Raw genomic sequence first — 12,183 nt, 5'->3', positions numbered from 1 at the left:
TAATATATACAATATAAGCTGAAAATGTGAACCCTCAGCTGTGGTTGATGTTGTGTGAAATGTGTGATGTTATACTGGAGTACAATTTGGCAAGTCTATTCTACATTACAAGTGTTTATAGCCTGTAGCCTATATCTTTTTGGGTTAGGGGTAGGCCTAAATTCATCTAAATGAGTGAATGAAGCCAGTTGTTGCTGTGTTACAGTTAGATATAGGCTATGCTGCTATTTTCTTTTAGAAAATACAACAAGAACAAAGTTTAGGATCATCCTAAATTATAAAGAACAATCCCCTCAATAATCTCTTTAGTGGACTGAACAGCTCTTTTAGTGCATGGCTGCTTATGCCCAGATGATCAACAGAACGATTGAGAAGGTCCTTTGTGCCTGCTGCTGTGAAGCTTTTCAATGATGTTAAGTGGCCTCTCTGATTATTTATTACTGCTGGCTGTTAGCTCTTTTTTTTTTACACTTTATTTGCTCTGTGAAGCTTTTATTGCCTTATGTTTTGTCATACACATCACTTATCCATGTGTCCGGTGCTGTCTTTCAGACTGACTTACCGTTTTATCATGTTTTTGATGTCTTTGTTCTATGTTTTTTCCACTTGTCGTATGTATTGTGATCTATCTATCTATCTATCTATCTATCTATCTATCTATCTATCTATCTATCTATCTATCTATCTATCTATCAGTAGTCCTAGAAAGTATAAGATGATACAGTTTTATAAACGAGGTGTTTAACTGTGCAACTATACAAACAGCTGAATTAAAAAGAAAAGTGTATGCTCAAATTATAGCCTATCAAATTTTTATCTCAAATCTTTGTAATCCCTCGAATGACGTTCATATCGTGGGCATCTCCGAACCTGGCAACCCAAATGTTTACGAGTCACGCGTGGACGAATCTTGTTCCGGGGTCTACCGGTGGTTTACTACCGGCGGTTGGTTTAAAGTCTATCTCAAACTAAATTCAGTAAACAGGTTTTATTCTCCATTTTTAGAATACATTTCCGTAGGCTATAGATATCAACGTGCTGACGTTACCGCTCCCTCTCTCCCTGTCTATGATATCTAGCTAGTTTGATTGATTGGGTTTTATGAATTCCAAATCGATGCTCTATAGCCTAGTTAAGCGTATTAAAATTCACATACCTGATTCCATAGATATAACGACAAAATACCTCCAATCAATGACAAACAGCAAACCTATATTCATAAAGAACAATAAAAAAGTAATCAACGCACCTCTACCTAACCTTGAATGAATATTGATTAGGGATAATTTTAACACTGCCCCCCCCCCCCCCCCCCCCCCCCCCCCCCCCCACCTCCCCCCCCCAAAAAAACAGAACAACTAGTAAAATTGTTTAAAATATTATTGGTCCACAAATGGAGTGCATGGCAAAACCAATCAAGCCTACTGTTTTCAAGATTTTTACACTAACAAAGCCAGTGGTGAACTTATTGATGATGGGGTGAAAATCCGTTGAACAAGGCTGTGTCAGTGTCTCTGCTGCTCTACATGTTTCAGTCAATTTAATAAAAAAAAAAAAAAACAACATGCACAAAATAGGCTCACTTCTTCCTGCACCATATTGATTGGTATTGATGGTTTGTAATTTCATGTCTTTCTTATTTACGGGCAATCGTGCCACAAAACTATGTCTTCCTTAAAAAAGAAAACAGTCTCAAATACGGACTTGGATTACATGAGACTGAAAGAGATACCAGAGGGAGATTTGTAATCATGATTTCACAAAGGAGTGTAGCTCATGAAGCTTTTTCAAACCTGATATCAGGTAGATTTTAAAGCCACCATCAGGGGGCATCATTTACCAATGTATATCATATTAATAATAATTTACTGAAGTCCAGTGCCCAGGAACAATTCTGAAGTACTTCTATATAGTATAGAAGTAGATAGACCTTTGTCCAACATTACCCTAAAATGAGGAAATTATATTTATTAAAGCACTATTGCACAGTTGTAGTTACTTCATATTTTCCACATAAAAAAGCATCACTTTAGTTTAAATTAACTGTATACAAAATACATACAAAACATTAAACTCTTCACTTACTTGGCTGTGTACTTTTCCTCTTTTTTTTTTACATTTATATCTATTTTAATTAATTTGCTTTTTTTTGCTTTGCTTTTACTTAAGTAAAGATGCAAATATTTCTTTCCCCTCTTGAATTTGCAATTTCTATGGTCACTATGTTAATTATTATAAGGAGCATCTTCCTCGTAGCAAGTCAGCAATGTATCATACATTCTTAATCACAACAGATATTAATTAACAACATTTATGCCTTTATCTTGTCCAACAGAGTGGACAAACATGACTTATTTAAACAAATCTTTCATAGCCACAGAAAAAAAAGATTTGATTCAGTTGGCTGAGTATTAAAATACCAGTGGATTCATCTGAGAGTGATAAAAGGTTCCAGTGTTGTGATTTCTACTGGTAGGTTTTACTTTTCATTTCAGTGCATTTAGATAATAATAGGGTATCAAAATGTATGTGTTAAGCCTTCAACATAACTTATATCTAAGCTCTTTGTTGTCAAGTGACAATTTGTCAAAAATCAATTTGTCGACATCTACAGTCCAGTTAAATTGGTGAAGTGGAACTATTGTCTTATTAAAAGGAATGACAGGGTTAATCACAATAATCAGATATCACTGTGAACAGTTCACACTATTTTATGTCAATATACATCCACCAACTGTGTTTTTCTGTGTTGAAGGAAGCAACTGGTCTATGGATTTAAACCCTGTCATGATCATTTAAAAGATGTGATGTTAATGTAACATATAAATGTAAAAACAATTTCAACACATTAACATCAGTTTTATTGGAAAGTACTGTAATAGTCTGTGTGAAAACGTGTGTGTGTGTGTGTCATAGACATGAGTTCTCGATCATCAACTCAACAATCAGATTTTCTCTGTAGACTTCACACACTCTTCAAACAGAACTCACTCTGCTCATTTGTGCCTTGAGGATCAACTTATTTATGGTTGGTTGGTTGTTGTGTTTAGAGATGTACAGCAGCACCAAAATACCCTGGCAGTTCATTGAAGGGAGCCGAGGAATGTACAGACCCCTCAGGGTGAGTGTGAGTCTTTTTTACTAGACTTCACATTTTCAGATGTAGTTAAAACTCCGAATAACAACTAATGAGCAATATTATCTTATTTTCTTCAAAGGTGCTATTTGACACACCCATATATGAGTGGGCTCAGCAAGTCTTCAAGGTAAGACCCACTATAATGTCAAGTCCACACTAACATAAAATGCCAGGTAAAATCTCATTAATTGTGCCTTGTAATTCAACATAAAGACATGTGATCTCTTGTATGTTCTTTAGATTGCACTGGTGGCAGAAATGTTGAGACTTCAGCAGAGAAAACAGCTCCCATCTGCTGTGAGATGAAACCATGAACCAAAAAGCCAAACAGAGAACCAGACCCTGCTGAGGTTCCTCCTCCACCTCCTCTGACGCCTCCAACTAAAGCTCCAGTCACTTCAGTCCCTGAGGATGAGAACATGAACAATGAACCTATCAGAGAACGAGACTCTACTGCTCTCTCACCTCCTCTGACCCGTCCTCCTGCTGAACCTCCAGTCCAGACCAAAATGAAGAAGAAGGGTGGAGTCAAACTTTCTGCTGCTGCCTGCCTGAGGACGAGGACCGAACCCATTTCTGTCTTATTATTGTTGTCCATGGTGTTAATGTTAATGTTGAAAACAATAAATTCATTGATGTACTGAAGTCAGTCAGTTTAATTTACTGTGAACTAATGCAACTTAAGATGAAGAAATCATCAAACAGGAAGTGTAAGTTGGAGTCATGGTATTTTACAGGACAGCTTGGTCCTTATAAAGGTCTATGTTGTTATTATAAAAAAAATCTGATTCTGAAAACAATAATTTTTCAGGTGGGCATACACAAACAATCACAGATAACAATAAATCAAGGAGCCTAGGGCTATTATTGATATTTGAGATATCCAAAAATCCAATGATGTTATAATGACATATCTTAAACCATCTTTACTTAAACATAGAACACTTTTGACAAACATTCATCAAATTAGTTTTTTTTTTTCAGGATTTTTTAGAAACGTGGACTAGACCAGACAGTTAGACACTAAACTTGTGCTCTCTGGTGGACAAACTATGTCACAGCAACACCGTTTTTGAATAATCTGAAACATTCAGTGTTTTTGGCATTTTTGTACTTTTTGGCCGATTTATCGACCTGTCTCTACATAAATAGACAGAAAAGGTAACAAATGAGCCACTTGAGGCACAGAGACGTGGATCCACCACCCTTCTGACCTACCTGGAGACACATTGGAAGCTCCAAGAGGAAGAAAACCATGTTTTTGAAAATACATGTATATTTCTAAATAAAAGACAAAGAAGATACAGAGACTTTGAGCCGGTATTGTATCACTGTTTATTGTTGTAGTCATCAGTTGTTGCACTCTCTGCAGGGAGTTACATGTGGTTTTCCATTATCATTATTATTACTATCATTGGCTATTGTAGAATGTGTCAGGTTAGTGCAAGTTATTGATAAACAAATACTGTAAGGAAATATATATATTTTTTCAAATTAAAGAAAATGATTCACGTGAAAAGACAAAGGATGTAATAGTGATCTATACATATAGATCTATACTTGGTTTCAGCCATGAAATATATAGAAGAATCACAGATTTTTCTTGATTATCTAACTCATGTTTCATTTTTGACAAACTGTTTAGTTAGTTAGTTTACATGGATTTTCTAATATGTTCGATTGAAATCAGAAACCACACAAAAGCATTAGACACATTTCTGCCCAAAGTACTGCACCATACAGGTGAGTGTTAAATCATTTTAAAGGATGACCCAGATCCTAGCAATCACACAATGTAATATGTTGAATATTTTTTAATATAGTATAACTTAAGTTGACCTTTGAAGGCATCATGTAGTGGCATCGTGGACTTATGTACAGTCTCCTTGTATTTGTTCATTTCAGGAGAGGGGGTGCTATTATATAAAACTACATTCATGTGTGTAAATGTGTTAGAAGACTGATCACAGCTGAATTGGTTTGAGTATTAATTGCACATCACTGAGCAGTCAGTACACCTTTATCCTGTCCAACAGTGCTGTGGGATCTTGTAGGAAAGCTGGAAGGCTGTTCCTGTTAATGTATATAGCCAAACCCACAACAGCAGCTGACAGAAACAGAAGCCACTTCAGTGACCTCTTGGCTTTGGGCTCATCACAGGGCCTGGTCTGCATGGGTTGAGCCACTCTCTCCCACTGAGTGAGGATGGCCTGGCGGGCCCCAGCCCACTTTTTTGGCCCTCTGAGACGATATTGGTACGGGGACCCGGGACCGAACATCACATTCAGTCCCAGCCTGGGATCAGTCAGCATCAGCCTCGGGATGCTGGGTCGAACCCCCACCAGCTCTGCTATCTCATCCATGTAGGTCATATAGTCAACCTGGATAGTGTGTCTCAGACTGGTGACATACCTGAAAAAGAGACACGAGTTGAACATGTTGTGGATAACAAGATTGGGTACGTTTCAGACCCCACATCTGTAAATAATCTCAAAGTTGCACTGCAGAACCTTTTAGCCATGGTCTCCTGCTTGCACTGGACATCTTTAAGCATTGCAGCCACTGAAGGAAGCTTGACGCAGCCTGTTTAAAGGAGACATTGTGATACAGTGATTTGCCTTCTTAAACACTAAATACTAAAAATACTGTTGCACTTTTTACAGAAGCTGTGCTACCTTTAAAGACACGTGTGGCCCATCTGGCCTGCATCTCAGAGATGGGCATGATGGCTCCCAGTGGCTGTACTAGACCAATGATAGCCAGAGTGGGGAGATCTAGCTCAGGAGGAAACACATACTTGTACAGAGATGCTTTGTTCTCAGACACTGAGACCACATGTGAGGCCAGGAATGGAAAGGAAAACTTGTAGCCTGTGGCAAAGACCTGCAAGATAGGTAACTCATCTCAGTCACACACACTACTGGCCCTCTGCACTGCTGTCTATGGAAGTGTAAGGAAGGAAGAGGAACAGACAAACTGTTAGTGTGAGTGGGTGAGTGTCTATACACATATAACCTACCACCAGGTCAACATCTTCCACTACACTTCCATCATCAAACTCCACACTGGACCCTTGAAATCTGCGGATGTTGGGTTTCACCTGAACTGTTCCAGATAGGATGCGGTTAGGCAGCTCATCGTTCACTGTGGGATGTTGGCTGAACAACCTGAGATTTAAATTCAGACTAATGAATAAAGGATTACAATCACATAAATACTGCAAGCATTTGGATTAAAACAAGCCTAAAAGCATAAAGGCATGATGCACAGGAAGGACATTTTGATAATTTTATAACTGTACTAGAGAGCCATACTAATAGTGAGGCTATAACTGTAAAGTTTGTCTTAAGGCAGTGCTCAATGAGAGGCTATAAGTCATTAAAATGAAAACAGTTCTATCCCCTTTTGAGCATGAACATGCTCAACTGAGTCCTTGGTAACTTGCACATTATCACAAGATATAATGTAAGTAAAGTTCAAGTTTTGAATTATAGAATTATCGAATTATAGAAGGTTAATCATTTGGTGATTGTGCTCAATAAATTCACGCCAATCTGTCAACTGAATCATGAATCATATAGAGACCATTAATAGCTACAACAAATTTCATGGATAGATGTTGTCAAGATATCGTCTTCTGTAGTAACATGAGGCAATGGCAAAGGTACATACAAACCAACAAACTGACATTGCAATTCTTAGTTTTTGCCATTTGGGGGGTAAAAACATGCTATAGTTCAAAAGCTATTTTTCCAAGCTACACAATGCTATAGCTTTGATAGATATAATTGTAGAAAACAGATGTGAACAGAGTAATACAGTACCTGTGCTTTGGCTTTAGATTGTACAGACTATGGTCAAATCTTTGGTTGAGTCTTTTCTCTCCCAGATCACAGAAAACACTAAAGGGAAGGATTTTCTTTAGAAATGTCATTGCCCGACTAAACAACAAATCAATGGGCAAGCCATTGTCCCCAACTCTGTTCAGAATCCAGGCTCCCCTTCGAGTGCTCAGGTAAAGCTGAAAACATGAAGAGAGGACATGGAGGTTGGATCAGCTGTTCTTGTTTAGTATGAACAGTTTGAAAAATTGAATATTAGTGATTGTAAATACATTTCATTTCTCCAGTGTGTAACTTTGTGGTTGTGTGCCACTGTCACCATTGTCTCTAGCCAGACAGCCAAACATCAGAAAGAAAAGTCTGACATTTTGGGAGATGCAACATGATGATTATTATTAAGTGTCTAATATTGAAATTTACAGCTAAATATAGAAAAACCTACTGAGTGTCTATCATATAGGGAGATGTAAATAAGTGAATGGGGGGACACAGCCCGTCTGCAGACAGGCAGAACTTGGCATGACAGAGGTAGCTTCATATAGTATGTACAGATATGAGAGTGGTATCAATCTTCTCATCTAACTCTCGGCAAGACAGCGAATATGTGTACTTCCCAAAATGTTGAAGTATTCATTTAAGAAAACCTTTCACTCAATCAGTGTATCAAATGAATCCAGCAAATGTTCTGCAGCTATGTGGTCATAAATGTAAATATCTGCCCATCTAAATGTGAAAACAAAGGTAAATTTGCAATAACTCTCTGTTGTAAATGTGCTGAATATCTTGCAGAGTTACGACCTGGTTCAACACTGATTTACAGCATTTACTGGACTTGTATGTGCATGCAGATTTACACATGACTAGACTGAATGTGTTCAACTTTAAATTTACTTCCAGATAATTTGGTTCATTGTTGATTTGTTTTACTCATCGTTTGACTGTAGGGCCGCTCATATCTTTCTGCACTCTGCTGGTGGAATAAAATGTTATCGTGACTGACAAATACAATGAAAATAAGAAAAAAAGTGGGTTTTTTTGCATTAAGCGTGTTAAATGTACAAACAATCCAAGCACATATATCTGCTCTGTATGTAACTCAGTCAACCCAACCTGCTTGGTGACTCTGCTCAGCTCCACTGCTATGTCTCCTCCAGAGTTTCCTATTCCAATCACTACAGCTTTTTTATTCCTCCACTCTTCAGGAGTCTTGTAGTCCCGACTGTGGAAGTACTTTCCTTTGAAAGTGTCAATGCCTGAAAAAAAAAACACAAATTTGTAACTGCTACACAAAGTGCTTCTTTATTTACTTACTGCTGCGAGAGGACTTTGATCCGTGTTTGAAATAGATACTACAGCATTGACCTAAAAAAATTTAGGTCAAGGTTGACAACATTATACTGACAATACTGTTCTCTTTGGGTGGTGCCGCTCTCTGTTGATAAAGGATTATGCAACCACGTTGTATATGGTTGCCTTTACAGACTCGACCATACCGTGTCAAAGGTTGTTTCTTAAATAACAATTTCTTCTTCATGTTGAAGTGAACTGAAGGTTTTTATAGCCTATAGGCGGTACCTGGGAAGTCATGGAGAGGCATGTTGGGGTGGCAGTGGTGTCCAATACAGATCATCACAGCATCAAATATATGTTTCTCCTTTTTGCCATCCTTGTTCTCTGTCTCAACATCCCACTGGCCTGAACGAGAAAAATCTGATCTCTGTTTCAGCTGCAAGACTTTGGTCTGTGTGACAGAAAAGCAGCAGCAGATAACAGTTTGTTGATAACAGTACAAAAGCCTTTCTTTATTAGGTAGGTCCTATTGAACTAACTAACATTTTATATTTGAGACTGATGTCTGATGAACAGAAATAAAAATAAAGGAAGTGAGTGAAGCATTCTCACATTGAAGCGTATGTATTTGGTGAGCTGGAAGTGATCAGCATACATCCGAAAGTAGTCCATGATGAGGGAGTTGTGCATGAAGTTGGGGAAGTGTGCGGGGATGGGAAAATCACTGAAACACATAGTCTCCTTGGAGGTGTTGATGATGACAGAGTGGTAGATGCTGGCCCTGTCTGGCTCGGGATTCTCCTGCAATAAACCACAACAGCCAGGAAGAGATCGACTATTCATTCTCACTTATATACTCTGTGAGTGAAAGAAAGTCCAACCTGCACATAGTGTGACCCACCCGAAACCTCCACAGTCCACCAATGTCATCGCTGCTTTCGAAGCAGACAGGCTCCAGCCCCTCATCCAGGCAGCACTTGATACAGGCCAGACCCGAACTACCTCCTCCAACCACAGCCACACGACGAGTCATACTTAAACTGCACGAAGGATGACCCAGATTAGTCTGAACAATGTTTTATCTCACAACAACAACAACATTAATTAATGCACAAAACCGCAAGTTGGACACGTTTTCTCCTTTCATGGACTATACAGTGTTTATTAGGCAATTACAGCTGATTTGCAGAATGTCTAATGCGCAAGTAAGAAGATGCATGCAGTTAACAGACAGCAGTCACATGATATGGATATTTCGCTAAATGTTTGATCTGCTCCACAAAAGTTCAACACGAGTATATGTGCCTTGCAGTTACATTTTGACGGACATAATAAAGGCTGTAAATTGCGTTGTCCGACCAAACTTCACTCTTGTTTGTTGGTTGGTCAATCTGTGGAGTCGCTGTCAACAATCTCCAGAGCGCAGCATTTATCAGTTAATCCAGCTAACCCTATTTATTTTACAGACTGTTACATATGCATACTATATAACGTTACTGTAAAGTTACCATCGACTGTAACCAAGTTCATGCAGCTACACTTTCTTACCTTTCGCAGTTCGGGGAGGTAAACGACTTGCTCGCGCTGCATGTAGATATTGTATCTCAGCAGTGGGCGGAGTGTGATTGGGTAAAAGATTGTGCAAATGCATAAAACAGCCAAAACTAACCCATTTCTCTGTAGCGTCAGGGTTACTAGAGGTTAGTGGAAAAGCAATCAGACAGACAGCGCCTCTGCTTGAAAACAACATGATGATCACTAGACTCACAGGTAATATGAATCTGAATTTCTATATTTAGTGAATGGAAGTCAGATAACACACTCACATTAAAAATTTTTTTAAGTATAACCAACCAGCCAGCTTTCTTTACTTTGGACCATAGTTCATATATACAATACAATAAAGATCACATAAAATAGGCCTAAGACACAAACATAGCTTCTCCCTGTCTAAAGAAATCAGCAGTTTCAAAATGTATGTACAGAAAGCAGAGCTGTGCAGAGACCTTTAGAGGAGCAAGTGCTCAAAATTAAAAATGAGCACATGGAATAAGATTTTAAAACACCATACACCAACATAATTTACAGGATGACCTGCTATGCTGTGCTATAATATGCTATGATTCGCTCTTTATTGTGTGTGTGTTTGTTCTGCTGGTACCTATTAAACATCACACAGCGGAGGGCAACTTTCTCTGCAGGCTGGACGAGGCACAGTGAGAGCTGAGAACCATAATGACTACGGTGTAAATCATAAACTGTGAGCACAGAGGTTTTGTTTTTGTAAGAGTAAATGAATGGCAGGATTAGTTAAAGGCTTCAAGTATTTTTGTCTGAAGGACTCAGTTTACAGTGCTTGTCTGAATAACATATAAAACAATTTGCTTTCTAAAACAGAGACCCCTGAGTGTCAGGTAGGGGAGAACGGGGTAAATAGAGCCAGTGGGTAAAATGAGCCACCCCCTTTATCTAGGTAACCATAAACGAAAGTAATCATGTGATCACAAATTAATAAAGTAAAGTTCACATTACTCAATCCATCTTGGACTCAAGCACATGGAGAGAGTGGTCAGCAAAACAGAGCAAAAAAAAAGACTTTTGTCATGGAAAGTGAATTCATCACGTTACTAAAATTATCAGTCATAATTAAAATAGATACATTTTGACATTATTATGTTAATTTAAGTCAGTGTAAACTACAAAACAAGGTCAAAACCTAGCATAACTGTGGATCTGAGCCACTGTATGAAACAGTTTTGTCAAAATGGAGGTTGTGGGGTAAAACGTGCCAGCGATGTTGGGGCAAGTTGAGTCAATGGATCAATTTACCCCCCAAACATTATTTTCTGATATTCTAGAGGCTAGAGACACTGTTCATGTTTGATCCCTGTTACAAGTGCTACAATGTTGATGAATAAATACCTAATTGTTGACTAATGTTAAGTTTAAGCCACACACAAACATGCTGTACATACAGACAGGTGACAAATTAAAGGAAAAGCCAACATAAAGTGTCTTGGTAAGGCGTTGGGCCACCATGTGCCACCAGAACAAGTTCAATGTACCTTGGCATTGATTCTACAGTCTCTGAACTCTTCTGGAGGGATGAACATCATTCTTCAAAAAGATATTTCCTTATTTGGTGTTTTGATGATGGTGGTGGAGAGCGCTGTCTAACATGTCAGTCCAAAATCTCCCATAAGTGACTGTGACTGTGAAGGCCACAGCATATGATTCACATCATTTTCATATTCATCAAACCATCAGTGACCCCTCGTGCCCTATGGATGGAGGCATTGTCCTCCTGGAAGAGACCACTCCCATCAGGATAGAAATGTTTCATCATAGGATAAAGGTAATGACTCACAACAATTTGTATTGATTTACAGTGACTCTTTCCTCTAAGGGTACAAGTGGACCCAAACCATGCCAGCATAACATAGCCCCCAGACCCCCTCACTGTAGGGGTCAAGCATTCAGACGTGTACCAGTTTTTTCTTTAATTTGTCACTTGTCTGTATACACAAAAGCACATTTACACACACATTCTTTCTGTAGCTCACACTCAAAGATCACAGTTTAATCTTTACTGAAAATGTTTAGGTAACATGTTGAACAAGACACAAACATATGTTTTTACTTAAAAGTACAAGTTTTTGCCTTTGTTAAATTGATGGCATTAATAAAGTTCAGAATTATTTTTGATTTTATAATTGATTTGTTTGATTTTGTGTGATTTTTATATCAGTATTTAATGGTAGTACTATTTACTCCATCCCCATGCTCATTTTACCCCTACCTTGGGGCAAATTGTGCCATAAGACTAACTTTTTTGATGGTTCATTGTTCTAAAACCATAATAATTAAATCATTTGTTTTCATTTCCATGGGTGCACAACAACCTGAGGTATA

At 38.3% G+C, this 12,183-nt stretch overlaps 1 protein-coding gene across 1 annotated transcript; it reads right to left on the bottom strand.

The window, feature by feature from the left end:
• Positions 1–4,457: 4,457 nt before the first annotated feature.
• LOC137188074 (flavin-containing monooxygenase 5-like) lies at positions 4,458–10,400 on the bottom strand. The gene is made up of 10 exons (XM_067597463.1): positions 9,820–10,400; positions 9,173–9,311; positions 8,884–9,072; positions 8,557–8,722; positions 8,092–8,234; positions 6,964–7,160; positions 6,159–6,306; positions 5,815–6,022; positions 5,650–5,722; positions 4,458–5,551 (listed from the first exon to the last, which is right to left on the bottom strand). The coding sequence occupies exons 2-10, from the start codon at positions 9,302–9,304 to the stop codon at positions 5,149–5,151; spliced, it is 1,659 nt and encodes a 552-aa protein (XP_067453564.1). The 5' UTR covers positions 9,305–9,311; positions 9,820–10,400; the 3' UTR covers positions 4,458–5,148.
• Between the last annotated feature and the right edge of the window lie 1,783 nt (positions 10,401–12,183).

This window comes from Thunnus thynnus, chromosome 8 (assembly GCF_963924715.1).
Source record: "Thunnus thynnus chromosome 8, fThuThy2.1, whole genome shotgun sequence".
NCBI classification, from domain to species: domain Eukaryota; kingdom Metazoa; phylum Chordata; class Actinopteri; order Scombriformes; family Scombridae; genus Thunnus; species Thunnus thynnus.
The sequence above is the reverse complement of the archived record's forward strand: the minus strand, read 5'-3'. Positions and strand labels throughout refer to the sequence as shown.

What these genes read in the sequence shown, in the direction of transcription:
- LOC137188074 (XM_067597463.1), bottom strand. Translation starts at nt 9,304, where the DNA reads ATGACTCGTCGTGTGGCTGTGGTTGGAGGAGGTAGTTCGGGTCTGGCC. An exon ending in GCCTCTCCATGACTTCCCAG is followed by an intron (nt 8,235 to 8,556) that starts GTACCGCCTATA and finishes TTTTTTTTTCAG; the next exon opens with GCATTGACACTTTCAAAGGA. An exon ending in CAGGAGACCATGGCTAAAAG is followed by an intron (nt 5,552 to 5,649) that starts GTTCTGCAGTGC and finishes TCTCTTTTTCAG; the next exon opens with GTATGTCACCAGTCTGAGAC.